General features: G+C 37.4%; 1 protein-coding gene across 3 annotated transcripts; it reads right to left on the bottom strand.

The window, feature by feature from the left end:
• Window positions 1-12,568, bottom strand: sarnp (SAP domain containing ribonucleoprotein). Of its 3 annotated transcripts, none has more exons than XM_084394859.1 (11): window positions 12,471-12,568; window positions 11,599-11,698; window positions 10,111-10,181; window positions 7,874-7,932; window positions 6,270-6,321; window positions 5,289-5,362; window positions 3,829-3,860; window positions 3,029-3,048; window positions 2,866-2,934; window positions 371-517; window positions 1-186 (listed from the first exon to the last, which is right to left on the bottom strand). In XM_084394859.1, exons 1-11 carry the CDS (start codon window positions 12,501-12,503, stop codon window positions 145-147), a joined length of 699 nt encoding a protein of 232 aa, XP_084250985.1. In that variant the 5' UTR covers window positions 12,504-12,568; the 3' UTR covers window positions 1-144. The 3 variants fall into 3 exon arrangements, with proteins under 3 accessions (XP_084250985.1, XP_084250987.1, XP_084250986.1); XM_084394861.1 differs by having other exon boundaries at window positions 431-517; XM_084394860.1 differs by having other exon boundaries at window positions 10,111-10,178.
• Between the last annotated feature and the right edge of the window lie 700 nt (window positions 12,569-13,268).

Raw genomic sequence — 13,268 nt, 5'->3', positions numbered from 1 at the left:
TAAGGAACGGGGATACTTTTAATGTAAATAGCAGAAAAAAAAACCCAGCATGGCACTACAGGGATTACATGTGTATCACAAAATCAACCTCAAAGAACTCTTCATTTTAAAAAAAGGAATAAAAAAAAGGTCAGATCCATTTGTCTATACATTTCCAAACCGCTCCGCACGTTTTCGCTTCTTTGCCTGAAAGAGAAAGAAAGGGAAGAGGGTGAGGAGAAGGGTTACACAGTGAGAAACTCAAGATTGTAACATCACAGGTTGTTTCGTTCAGGTGTGCAACACAATACGGACAAAATATATGTTGCTATTATTTCCACGACGTGAGAGTTGGGAGAGAAAAGAACTTCATTAAATAAACCCTTCACACCAATTCTTCAGAACTCTGAATGTCTCCTGGCGGCTGGTTTCCCCCGATCAGAAGTCGTACCTCTGAATCCTCGGCTCCAGCGGAGGCTGCACTCGTCACAATGCCAAATCTCTCCTTCCTCTTCTTAAGCTTTTCATCATCCTCAACCTGTGAAACACACAAAAACTACCATAACAGCTGTACTCGTTTCCATAGGTTTCATGCTCACGCCCAAAGCGGACTGTGCTCTTGTCCTCAGCTTCTTTGTGCTGTGTGTAAGCTTCTGCACAACAAAATCACCTCATTGTAAAAACACAAATACATTGAGTGAGCAAACACTGGTGAGACTGATCAATGTTTATTTGTGAATAAAAGCTTAAATTAAAATCTGTTTATCATTTAAAGCGATCATGTCTGTTTAGAAGACGGATTAAACTGCTCCATTACGGAGATTGGTCAGATGGCCCAGTCTGTTGTGATTGATCTACTCTGCTCTGATTGGTCAGATGGCCCAGTCTGCTCTGATTGGTCTACTCTGCTCTGATTGGTCAGATGGCCCAGTCTGTTGTGATTGGTCTACTCTGATTGGTCAGATGGCCCAGTCTGTTGTGATTAGAGGTCGACCGATATGTTTTTTTTCAGGCCGATGCCGATGCCGATCTTTTGAAATCCGGGTCGGCCGATGGCCGATAAATGCTGCCGATTTATTTTGGCCGATATTTGGCCGATTATGTGCTTGTTTTTAACCTCTATTTGAAAGATAAAATGTAACACAAATAAATACTTAAGATAGACAAGATTTCTCAACAAAAACATTTATTGAACACTTTACCAATCTGCACTTGTACAAAAGACAAAAAGAACTTGAGATATGTTTGGTAATTGTACCTGAATGAATTGAAAATTAATTTGCTACATTTCAGATTTAATATATTTGTTTTCCTTAACATTTGAATTAACAGTTACTTAAACACTTTGCAGTTTGAATGATGTCCTGATAAACAAAATGACGGAGTATGTTTTTATGTTTCCACTGTTCCGATCGCGCCCGCGCCTCACACACACACACGCGCGCGCGTTTGCACACAAATATAAGTAAACACTTTGCGACTTTAAACACACGCGACTTTTCGATCTCGATCGCGCCTCTCTCTCTCTCTCTCTCTCTCTCTCTCTCTCTCTCTCTCTCACACACACACACACACACACACAACGCATGCAATCTTTACATCGCAGCCGGAGCTAAAGCGGAGCTACAGATTAGGTGTCCCTAAAGAACCCACGTATCTAACAGTAGTTCCGCATTACTTTGCACGCGAGTTTTATTTATTTTTATAGTGTGTATTCTCCGTGGAAATTTATACACCGAACCGTGACGCCTGTACCGTTTCGGTTCAATACGAATACATGTACCGTTCCACCCCTAGTCTACAGTGAAATACAGTCACACATCACACTACTGTTTGGCCAGCATTTTAACCGTGTTTAATCCAGCTACTAGCTAACGGAATGTTAAAGTTAACTGCTGACTAGTGTCAAGTGCAGCGAAGCGATGTTTCTGTTATTCTAATGTCCGTTTTCAGAGCATCCAAGAGAAGCACAGGCATAACAGTAGCACTGATATGAAGCACAGAAATGCGCGTTGATATTCGGTCCAGTAAATAACGGTCGTTAAGGCACCAGTGGCGTATTAGCTCCGGGTCTATCTGTAGCTACCCAACCCTAGCAAAGCAAAGCCAGTCCTTCACTAGCATATAGTTGGTCTCTTTTTTTTTATTACTTATTTCTCTGCATTGAGTGACAACCCTCTCAAATATAAGACACACAAACAGAACAAATTAAAGTCTCAGATTCACTGTCTGTAAATTCTTGCTTACTTATTGTGACATGATCGCAACCCTTCTGCTGTGCTAATGCAACCTCAACTACGCTATCAATTTCAAAATAGCCTAACGTCATGTCGCCTATTCATGTTTTTTCTCTAAGTTGGCAGTAACATATCAAAAGTTTTTAATTAAATATAAAGGAGTTTTCTCCAAGGAACTTAGCTCCTTCCTTAAGCACTGGATGAGGTCTGCTCACTCTGCTGGAGAATGACTCTAGGCGCAGCATGCGTCGAACGCGTGTTCCACAACAACAACACTAGGCTGCCCACAGATGCGCCTGCCTAATAATCGGCTTGATACACTTGGATATTGGCCGATGCCGATTATGTTAAAAATGCAAAAAATCGGCCGATCAATCGGCCGACCGATGAATCGGTCGACCTCTAGTTGTGATTGGTCTACTCTGCTCTGATTGGTCACCTAATTGTTTGAGGAGGCACTGCCTCTCTTGCCTCCTCCTCGGGGGAAACGCCCCCATAGATTCCTTGATTTGAGAGACAATTTATCTGCTCTATGAAACAAATGTTTTTCTCATTTCCTCGAAAAATATTCTAGCTTCATTTGGCATATTACTTGTCATTTGTGATTTGTTTTTGATCATTTTATGAAATATGAAAAAAAAAAAGTTACCTTTTTAGAAACTGAGGAGACATTCATGCCAAAACGTTCTGCTCTCTTCTTTAATACCTCAACGTCAACCTAAAAGAGAGCGGCATGTTTAAAAGTGATTTTGCACAGATTTAAGTCAGTTATTTAACATTCCAATTTCAAAGTTTGCAACCAAATTACTTACAGTTATTTTCGCTGAAGTTCCTAAACAGAAACAAACAAAAAAACATCACTGGATGGACATATCCATTACAATTTCATTAATTAGTCATTGACACAGTCGTCACACACACACACACACACACACACACACACACACACACACACACACACACACACACACACACACACACACACACACACACACACACACACACACACACACACACACACACACACACACACACACACACACACACACACACACACCTCAACTGCTGCACACAACAAACACAGCACAAGCAATGATGTCTGACTGCAGTCTGTTTTATTGCTTAATAAGTTTACAGTTCAGACAGTGAATAAATGGCCAATGCTCAGATATTTTCACTGACCACATTATCAGTATTAATGCTTCACAAATAAATTGTACTAATGTTAAAAAAAAAAAACACCAAGTAAACATTCCTCAGGTTGTTGGAACTTACAAAAGATAAGTATTAGCATTAAAATATTATATTTCATAACTGTTAATTAAATTATTTAAATGCATTACTTAATTTTCTTATCAAAAGATTTAAATTAACCAAGACAATTTATCAGACAAATTCAAACAACTGACAGAATTAAAACGAATTCGAATGTTATGTCTTTTTACTTATTTTTAAGAAATGGTATGATACTATTTTAATTGGATATTGTAAAAGTGGACAACTAATGTGTGGAAGTAAAAGACGAATTATGCGGCACATGTACTGTATACTAAGCAAGGTCCTAACTATGGTTTGTTGTAACAGCACACAGAGTTGTTTGTCGTCAACTCACCTTTGGAAGGTTCAGGCTCTGGCAACCCAAACCTAATAAAACAAGAAAAAGAATTAAGATTTATGGATGCTTCAAAACAATCATCACACACACACAGGTTTGCACATCTATCTTTGTGAGGACATTCATTGGCATAGTCCCCTTACCCTAACCACCACAACTAAGCGCCTAAACCTAACCAGGCTTGCTGTGTCAGTCGCTGTTACGTACACCGATTACATCACGGCACCGCCCCAACTGTTGTATGGCTTTTTATAGAAATAAAAACCATTTAGTTCAGTTGGACAACAGACATATACACCTCAGTGTAGGGCAGTAGGAATCAGACTTCACGAGAGTATGGAGAGATGCCGGAGGATTTGGTGCGCAACCAGGGCCTAAAGTTCACACTCACCAAACTTCAAATGAGAGTAAAAATCAGCATTGACAAGTATATGAAACTGTGTTAATCGCCAATTGGCTGGTAAAATTTTTATGAATTCTTTTTTATTTCCAGGTTTTTTTTTTTTTTTTGGATTATAGACACAAATAAGAGTGTAAACAGTGACAAAAGCAACATTTTTATGAATTCTAAAAATACAATGTTGTGAGAACATTAAAGTAAACACATGTGAACGACCCTCCGGACATCGTCACTAATATTTCTGCTGCTGTCTGTGTTTTTAATGTAAATCAAACAACAAAGGACAAAGAAAACAGCTCTTGACTGAATAACTTTTGTCATTTTAATGTATACAGTGAAGACTATCCAGTGTTATTTTATACTAAATTACTTTAGTCAATGATTTTACCTGAAAACTACAGTTACTTTTCTTTAATAATGTTTAAAAAGTTACTTTTCTTTAATAATGTTTAAAATTTATAGTAGTTAGGTAATAGTTTTAGCTGTGGTATTGAAATTGGAATAGAGAATTGTGAAATTTTGGTGTCAAACTGCCTGTTTTTGCAAAACCATATTTAAAAAAAAGATATATTTATGGCTCGTAAAGTTTCTTAAGTCACCAGCCATTGGTAGGTGTGGCAAAAAGTTGGTCAGATTCTGAGCATCATTGACAAATATCTTGTCAAATGTACCACCGCTCCCAAGACACAGAGTAGCCTACGCGTGATCACGAATTAAAAAGTGAAACGCGAGCAAGCATTCAAATCTTAACCCTCAAAGAGCCTTTTAAAAAGCTGTCAGAAAGTGAGGACCAGCCAAAAGATCCTTATTTTGTCCTCACAAATTTGGTCTAAAATGGTTGTCGATTTCTGTCTTTTCCCATTCAAATACACAAGTGTGTGATAGAATTTTAACATATTGCTACAAGATAAAATGTAAAGCTTATGCAAGAAATATAAGCCACACAATAGCACGTATGATCACAGCAAAGTTATTGTTCAAATAAAAGAAATTTTCAAACTCTTCAGTCTTTGACCCTCTTTTGAAGACATTTTTCCCTCTGTTAAAACAGACAAACCTTGCTGCTCGCGCTGCCTTTTTGGTGTCCCCACTCGGTGGAACATTGAAGCGCTCCGCTCTCTTCTGAAGCCTCTGCAATGAACACAGTTGTAATAGTTTAAACAAGAGCACATTCAACATAAAATGCCTCATGACAATGATGTAAACAACCAGAGGAAGGAAGCCTGTAGTGAATACTCAGTGACTATATTAACTAGACTAGTACTCAGTGAACCAGATGAAATGGTTTTCCAAATCAAACTGAATTTATATTGATGATATATTATATTCATTTTTCCACAATAAAATTGGAAACTCGAGTATCGCCTGGGTTAAACATTTAATTGTTGTAAGGGTTAATGGTTGTAATTTTATATTTTTAAATAGATTTAAAAAAAAAAAAAAAGTTAAGAGTTTTACTATTTTGGTTAAGATTTTGTTTTGTGCTTTTGTCATTGTATTAATTTTTAAAGAAAATACAGCTATTTAGAATAATTTTTTACTTAAGTTTAAGTTGAAGCACTAAAATTATTAACTGGAAATTAACTAAAACTGATTTCAGTTAACTGCCATTTCAAATTTTTGTTTAGTTTATGTTTTTCAACTAAAATTTATATTTTATTTCAGCTTTATTTGAATTAACAAATGTTTTAACTGTTTTGGTTTTAGTGACCGACAACCCTGCTGTAGAGTCTAAACTCAGTCGTATGGTAAGAATATTTAAACATTTGTGGTGGCATGCATTTTTGACTACCACTGTAAGTGGTTTCAGTTATTAAATACAACTCTACTGAGCACTTGTAATCGGATCACCAAAAACCTACCAGCTGGGAATGGGCCATTCACATTACAGCACATAAGTCACATTGACTACTTTATTAACTTATTCATGGTGTTCCACGAAAGAAAGGTGTGAAATGACATGAGGGAAGGAAATTTTCATTTTTGCATGAGCTGATACTTTCCAGTAATTAATCGCAGTAAATGATATGATCATTACCTCACCAACTGTAGCAGGAGGGCTCATCTTGACCAGCTTTTTCTCAGCCACCCTGAAATCAAAATCAAGAACACAAACACACTTTTTTTCTTAGCATTCACATAAAAACAATTGGCTAGGTCTTCAGTAAAGTTAAACAGTTGGGGGAATAGCGGATATGCGTGTACATCAGTATGTTGGATCTGTGTATTCAGTCTTAAAGTGACAGCAGCCTAATAAAACTGATGCAGTCTGCGTCATGTTAATTAAACAACGAAAGAAAGAAAAAAGGACACTGTTACTTATTTTATTACTGATTGGTTGCTTAAATAATTGCTAAAGAAGATTTTATTGTGAACGTGCCTAAAGAGAGAAATGCACACTTCATACGGAGGATTACATAAGAGAGTTGTCTGTTTCTTTTCGTTTTAAATTGTTTTGTTTAAAAGTAGTCATTTCAAGCTTTCTGTAGATATATTTCTGAGTTTCGGTTCATTTATGAGACGAGCTCCAGTTCACGAGCAATGCAAGTTATATCGCGCCGGTGCCTCCGTGTCCTGATTATAATGTCTGGCTGATATTTGCTTCTTATTTATTCAATCCAGGCAATTGGTTGATGAAACATTGATTAAAATTAAGATACAATTTATACAAAACAAAACTTAATGTGGTCAAAATGATGTCTCCCGATATATTGCGCATCTTATGATTACTCATGCTGTTCACTTTTCATATAAACAAAGATGAAATTAAAAAATAACATTATTTAAACATAAATATGAAACTAAATACATTTTCTTTAATGGCTACAACACGTAGGCCTTCAGTATAGAGAAATTTAATGTCAGAGTGGAATTTGAGCGAACGCCGTTTTACCGGTGAGCATGTGGTGTGGGGCAGGGGTGCGTTTTCTGAATAATAATCAAATAATTCCCAGCGATCGTTGAATATTATTTTTGCTTGAAATGCCCATCCCTACAAAATACGAAATGTCTTAATCAGACAACAGACTAGCATCATAGCAGAAGAAAGAAAATATAAATAAATAAAGAAGTAAAATAAAGAAGTAAAATAAAAATACATTCAAGTAAATAATAAAGAAAGAAATAAAAGAGGCTCAGTAGATTCTGCACCACGAACACAAGCATGTAGTTGGCAGTTGCTGTTAAGTGACTTAGCGGTGTCTGACTAGTCGACACGTGGGGTGATGACATCATCGTTTCACAAAATATACGGATTGGTTGTACACACGAAAACGCAAGGGTGTCGTTTTCAGATTTATCCACTCTGGGACCCAGTTTACAAAAAAAGAAATAGCGGTTTCAGTCTCCCACCGGAAACGCCGGATCCGTCTGGACGAAACGCCGATACGATACAAAATGTTTACGTATACAGCTAAACGCGTCTCTGTGTGGACAGGGCCTTAGGCTAGGTTTGCCGTGGTATTGTAATGGGGTGTGACATTGTGTCAGAAGGGAGGCCAACTGTCTTTGAAAACCCCAGGTTTAAGTGGTTAACTGCAAAATTAGCTTTATGTTAGCCAGACACAAATATTGTGAAGTACAAAATTTGCTGATGTATTAAAGGAAGTTGACAAATTGGAAATGTAAAAAAAAAATACATACGTTTCCGGTGGACTTAGCTCTTCTTTCTGGTCAGTGCTCTCTTCTTTGGCAAAAGACTCCTAAAACACAGGTGAAGTAAGTTATGTTGAGCTTATCAATCACAATGACTGTGTTTGTGCCGTCTGGAACCTGACACAAGAAACATTATTTGTCGATTTACACTTGGTATTAAAGGCACACTATGCAGTTTCCGTTTTTTCTCAAACAGCGACCACTAGAGTACTTGTATTTAACGTTACTGTCGTAAATACCACTCACGCAGAGCTGTCGTTTTCTTTTCCTCGACTCTTCCGACCACGCTTTCTTCGTCGACTCTGCCATGATTCACGTCTGAAATGTGTGCTAGTGTCTTCCATAGAGGCTGCTTCATATGTTGTTGGTGTATGTGACATCGTGCCATAAAGCAAGTCATGATTCTCACGAGATTTGTCGGGGCGCCACCTCTCAAACTTGCATTGCTGGTTTTGCCAGCGGCACCCCCCCCCCCCCCCCGCTTTGCTATCAGGATGATAGTTCGTTTACCAACGAAATGATTTCAAAGCTGTTTATTAAGGTACAAATCCTGCATAGTGTGCCTTTAAAGCCCATCTCAGCTGATTTGCTGGGCCCAAAACGTTTTGTGATCTGATTAATGAAAAACTAAAAGAGGCGGATGTAAATGCATATGACCTAGGGCTGGTCGATATGGCCAAAAAATCATATCTCTGTATTTTTTGGTTAAATGGCGATATACGATATATATCTCGGTACTTTCTACGTTTTTCTATTTGGATAAAGAAAATCTGTATTTATTTAAAAAAATGTAATTTCACATCCTGCCCAATGATATCCTACAAACAATGTTGATATTGAAGGATATGGAAACAAATATAGTGAATGTAATGTAGGCTATGCAATATATTATGTGCAAAAAGGTGGTTAAAATCACATTACATTCTAACATTGTAACATTACAATCTAAAAACAAAAATAATGTTTTTGTTTTTAAATTGACTAAAAAATGAAAATAAAAGCACTTAAACTAATTATATTAGCCTGCATTTGATTACCCCGTTATAATGGTCACTTTCATAAAAATATACTTGTAGGTTTAAAATTCCACATATGGCACATTTATTGTTTCCAACAACAAATATTTTAGCAATATGTATATTTTAGTCAGAATTATTGCGCTACTATTCTATTGTGCTCCGTCTGTTTGGCGCGCATGCGCGCGGCGTCGCTCATTCACGGAAGCTTGAATATTAGCGGAGATTCAATTGCAGAAGCTCGTCCTCTCCTGACAGTGAAATGGACATATTTGTTTGACTTTCTAACATTTAAAGATGGAGAATATACATGTGAAATGTAAGTTAAGCACTGAGGAAAGCACCACATCTCAAACGCATTAAACAGCGCAAGTATTTATCTGTCAGTCAGCAACAGTATCTGTCAGTAAGCATCTGACAGGGCAAGCTGCTTTAAACTTGTTAACTATATCTTACCAGTTATTTTGAAGCCCTTAATATAGCTTGTGTCATGTTTAGGACAAATTGTACTATGTACTTTCACTGCGGCAGCTCACACTGCGTCTTCCGCTATTTTTCAGATGTGCTCGTATCAAACTACTGTATCGATATAAACGGTATTGCCTCATTGCATATCGTTTCAAAAAAATATATCGATATATCGTACAAACTCGATATACCGCCCAGCCCTAATATGACCACACTTCCTTATAGTGTAAACTTTGATTATTTTGATGCTTCCTGGGCAGCAAAGAACCACCTACTCACCAGTCAATCATCACTGCCCTCTGTTATCCTTAAAAATAAAACTAGATGTGTGAAGTTCATCGAGTAAACTAGGGCTGGGCAATATGACGACATATCCTGGCGACAATATAAAGTGTGATTTCTAGTCATATTTTCAGTGTTGCTCAGAGGTCTGATTTCAGTTCTTCTGAAGCGATGGTGCTTTATATAATGTTATCTAGTGTAAACAAATTCCTTTTGAAATTTGTACTGGCTACTATAAACAGGTAACTACACACCAGAGACCCTCCCCTCGAAATCTGTTCATGGCTACGTGTGATCAATCAGCTAGACAGATCTTAATACCAAGTGTAAACTGGTTGAGCACTTCAGAGTGCACACACACACAATGTATTCCTTTCAAACAAAATAACACTGGAGCTACTAAAACTAAACTTTGCCCTGAAACTACCATGGAAATGCATTACATCCAGGATATCTTACCTCAGCCTCACCATCACCATCACCATCCCCATCACCAAACACTCCCAGAACTTCCTCTTCATTCACTTCTTCTAAAAATAAATTAAAAAAAACACACAAAAACACACACACACACATTTTAAATGTTAAATGGGCATTATAACCAGAGTTTGAAATTAACACCCGCCAACCTGCCAACTGCAGGAGAAAATCATGGCAGGTTCCGCATATCAACTCACTATTTAATTGACCCTTCACAGGGAGTTTGATTGACACGCGATCTGACCAATCATAACCCGCCGAATCCGCCCTTTTTGTCCGACAAAGCAGTCAGGAGAGTTAGTGGAGAATTTGAACTTGAAAAACGGAGTGCACTGACGTCTTTCCGCGGTTAAAACAACATTCCTTATGTTATTTCGTGTTCATTTGATGCTGTAAATTAACTAGAAGGAAGAGATGATCGGTTCACGAGCAGCTTTAAAGGAGAACTCCGGTCAATTTTAACATTGAGCTCATTTTTTTGTACATTTGGAGTGCTGTCAGTACAGAGAACAACGACAAAAATCGGTGTTGCCTACAACGTGTTATCCTTTTTAAAATTTGCACCCTGTTGACTTAAATGGGGCAAGTTTTAAACCTGCTTTTAGCCTCTTAACATCCTTGATATGTCATTACAAGTGCACAGGTCATGTGAGTGATTCCTTCGGAGTGATCACGGGTGAATCTGACTGCAGTAGATGTGAAAGATATGAATAAAAATGATGTTTAATCAGCCAGCGCACATACCTGTATTTACATCCTGTTTTCGGTCGAAGTCCACAGTAGTCGATTGTCGAGTTCACGCGCGTGATCATAGGTACTAAACCTATGCGCGTGAACTCGACAATCGATTACTGTGGACTTCGACCGAAAACAGGATGTAAATACAGGTATGTGCGCTGGCTGAATAAACATCATTTTTTATATATTTCTTTCACATCTACTGCAGTCAGATTCACCCGCGTTCACTCAGAAGGAATCACTCACATGACCTGTGCATATTTATTGTTTAAATTTCTTTAAAAAATTACCACATTTGAAAGATGAGACTTTGTTACATGTCAAAAGTGACCTGGTCTGTCAGTTGTCAGTGTCCTCTCTGCTCCGCGATGTATGTTTCACTGCGTGAGAACATGGAGTGTCGCGAGAGCGGCGTGGCTTGTCTTGTCGGACATAGCAACAGTAACTAAAGGGGGCGGGTCTTTGCGAACGGTCAATTGGGTTGTGATTCATAAATGATGTCCTGCCACTTTGTATGCCATCGCTATCAAAGCCCCTGCCCAAAAAGGAGCCTCCAACATTAGCAAAATAAAGCATAAAGAGTAACTATGATTTACATTTATCAAGAAAAAAGGTAGTAATAATAATAACAACAGAGGCAGTATTACACTTTGATATAAAACATCTGAGAACATAATTGTAATCAGATCTGTTAAAGAACTGGACCATCTTGCGTTAGAAAACACCTACCATGCTCTTCCAGGTACGCCTGCAGCCGGGCAATCAGATCTCCTTTATTTCCTTTGGCATCCAGCCCTCGGGCAGTGCATTCTAGCTTCAGCTCAGCCAACTGAGGAGATTATATCACTTTAATGACTGAAGTGACATTTATCAACCACAAATAACACATCTGCGGTGTCAGAACCAATGCTTTGTCCGTCCATAAAAAGCTGGCATCTGAACAAACATGGCTACGACTATATAGATGAGTCCTAACAAACTAAACAATGCAATATGAAATTTCTTGAAAGAACAAATGAAAAAAAAAGACTGACAGAAAGATAGATGGACAGACAGACAGAGACATTAAGACAGACAGACTAACAGAAAGACAAAGAAAAATCTCAACTACGTTAAAAAACAAAATCCTAATATATTAGCTCGACTTTTTATATAATATTAAAAAGTCGTTTAAGCAAGCAGCTAACTTGTTTTTAAGACTATGACGCCTATTTACAACTCACTTTTTAGATGGACAGGCACGTATGTTGTTGTTGGGATTTATTTTATATATATTTTTAATAAACCACTGCAAGAGTAGAGTGTATTATCTCAATAGAGGGGGAACAAAGTCAAAGTCAAAGTAAGAGTCTTAATGACTGAGCTAAGATGCTGTTTAGGTAAACTGGTACTTGTGTTTTAAAGCGAAGGCGAAGAACGAAAGACTGTCTATAGGGAGCTCACTGGGAGCTCACAGAAGTGCTGAATGAACGATTGAAACGTTATATCTATTATTCCTTAATCATCATAATTCAACTTAGCGAGGCTAGGGACAGCTTACTGTCACAGTCATATCCAAATAATAAGTAGTAGTAAAACATTTCTTTGTACTAGTCTATTACCTTGAGTTTATGGAGCTCCACGACTTCCGCCATTTTCTTGAAGAGGTTTGTATTTTGAAATCTGCTTCCTTCCGGTTTTAACGTGATTAAGGACAATTTGCGCTGCAGCGCCACCGGTCGGTCAAGAAGACCGGGACAAAGCATAATGTTGGGCAAAAATCATAATCCTCAAGTCACTCTCAAGTTGTTCCAAACCTGTATGAATTTCTTTATTCTGTTATATTTGAAAGATTATGGCTAACCAAACAGTTGATGCACTGACTCCCATAGTATGGGGAAAAAAGTAAATTGAACTAATTTGAGCAAAATAATGACACTGACTGTTGTCTTTTGTAGGGCTACTTCGTTTCATAATAGGTTAAAATTGCTGTTAATTACTGCGAAGCTGCTTTAAAACAATAATCTGTAATATATTAAGCGCTGTATGAATAAATATGACTCGACTCTCTCAGAGTGCGCGCACAAAATCTATCGGCGCGGGTAACTTACTAATCAAAATGATGACATGCTAAGTCATAATTATGAAATTAAACAAAAATGTAAAGTAATTTTTTACATGAGATTTTTAATCTCATAATCGACTTTTTAATCTTATAATTATGATTTGGTAGCCTATGTCATAATAATTATTACTTAGTATGTCATAAATTCGACTTTATCTCATAATTGTGACTTTTTACGTCATAATTATGATATAAAAGTCAGATATTAGGGGTAGTATGTCATAATTTCGATTTAATATGTCTTATTACATAGTATGTCATAATTTCGACTTTTTACATCATAATATGAAGGACA

The sequence above is a fragment of the Rutilus rutilus genome (genome assembly GCF_951802725.1).
Source record: "Rutilus rutilus genome assembly, chromosome: 22".
NCBI classification, from domain to species: Eukaryota; Metazoa; Chordata; class Actinopteri; order Cypriniformes; family Leuciscidae; genus Rutilus; species Rutilus rutilus.
Note: the sequence above shows the minus strand (reverse complement) of the source record. Positions and strands in the feature narration are given on the sequence as shown.

Coding starts and splice junctions, on each gene's coding strand:
- sarnp (XM_084394859.1), bottom strand. CDS start 12,503: ATGGCGGAAGTCGTGGAGCTCCATAAACTCAAG. Junction 6,322..7,873: donor GAGCTAAGTCCACCGGAAAC/GTATGTATTTTT, acceptor TTTTGATTTCAG/GGTGGCTGAGAAAAAGCTGG. Junction 5,363..6,269: donor CTCCTGCTACAGTTGGTGAG/GTAATGATCATA, acceptor TGTTCATTGCAG/AGGCTTCAGAAGAGAGCGGA.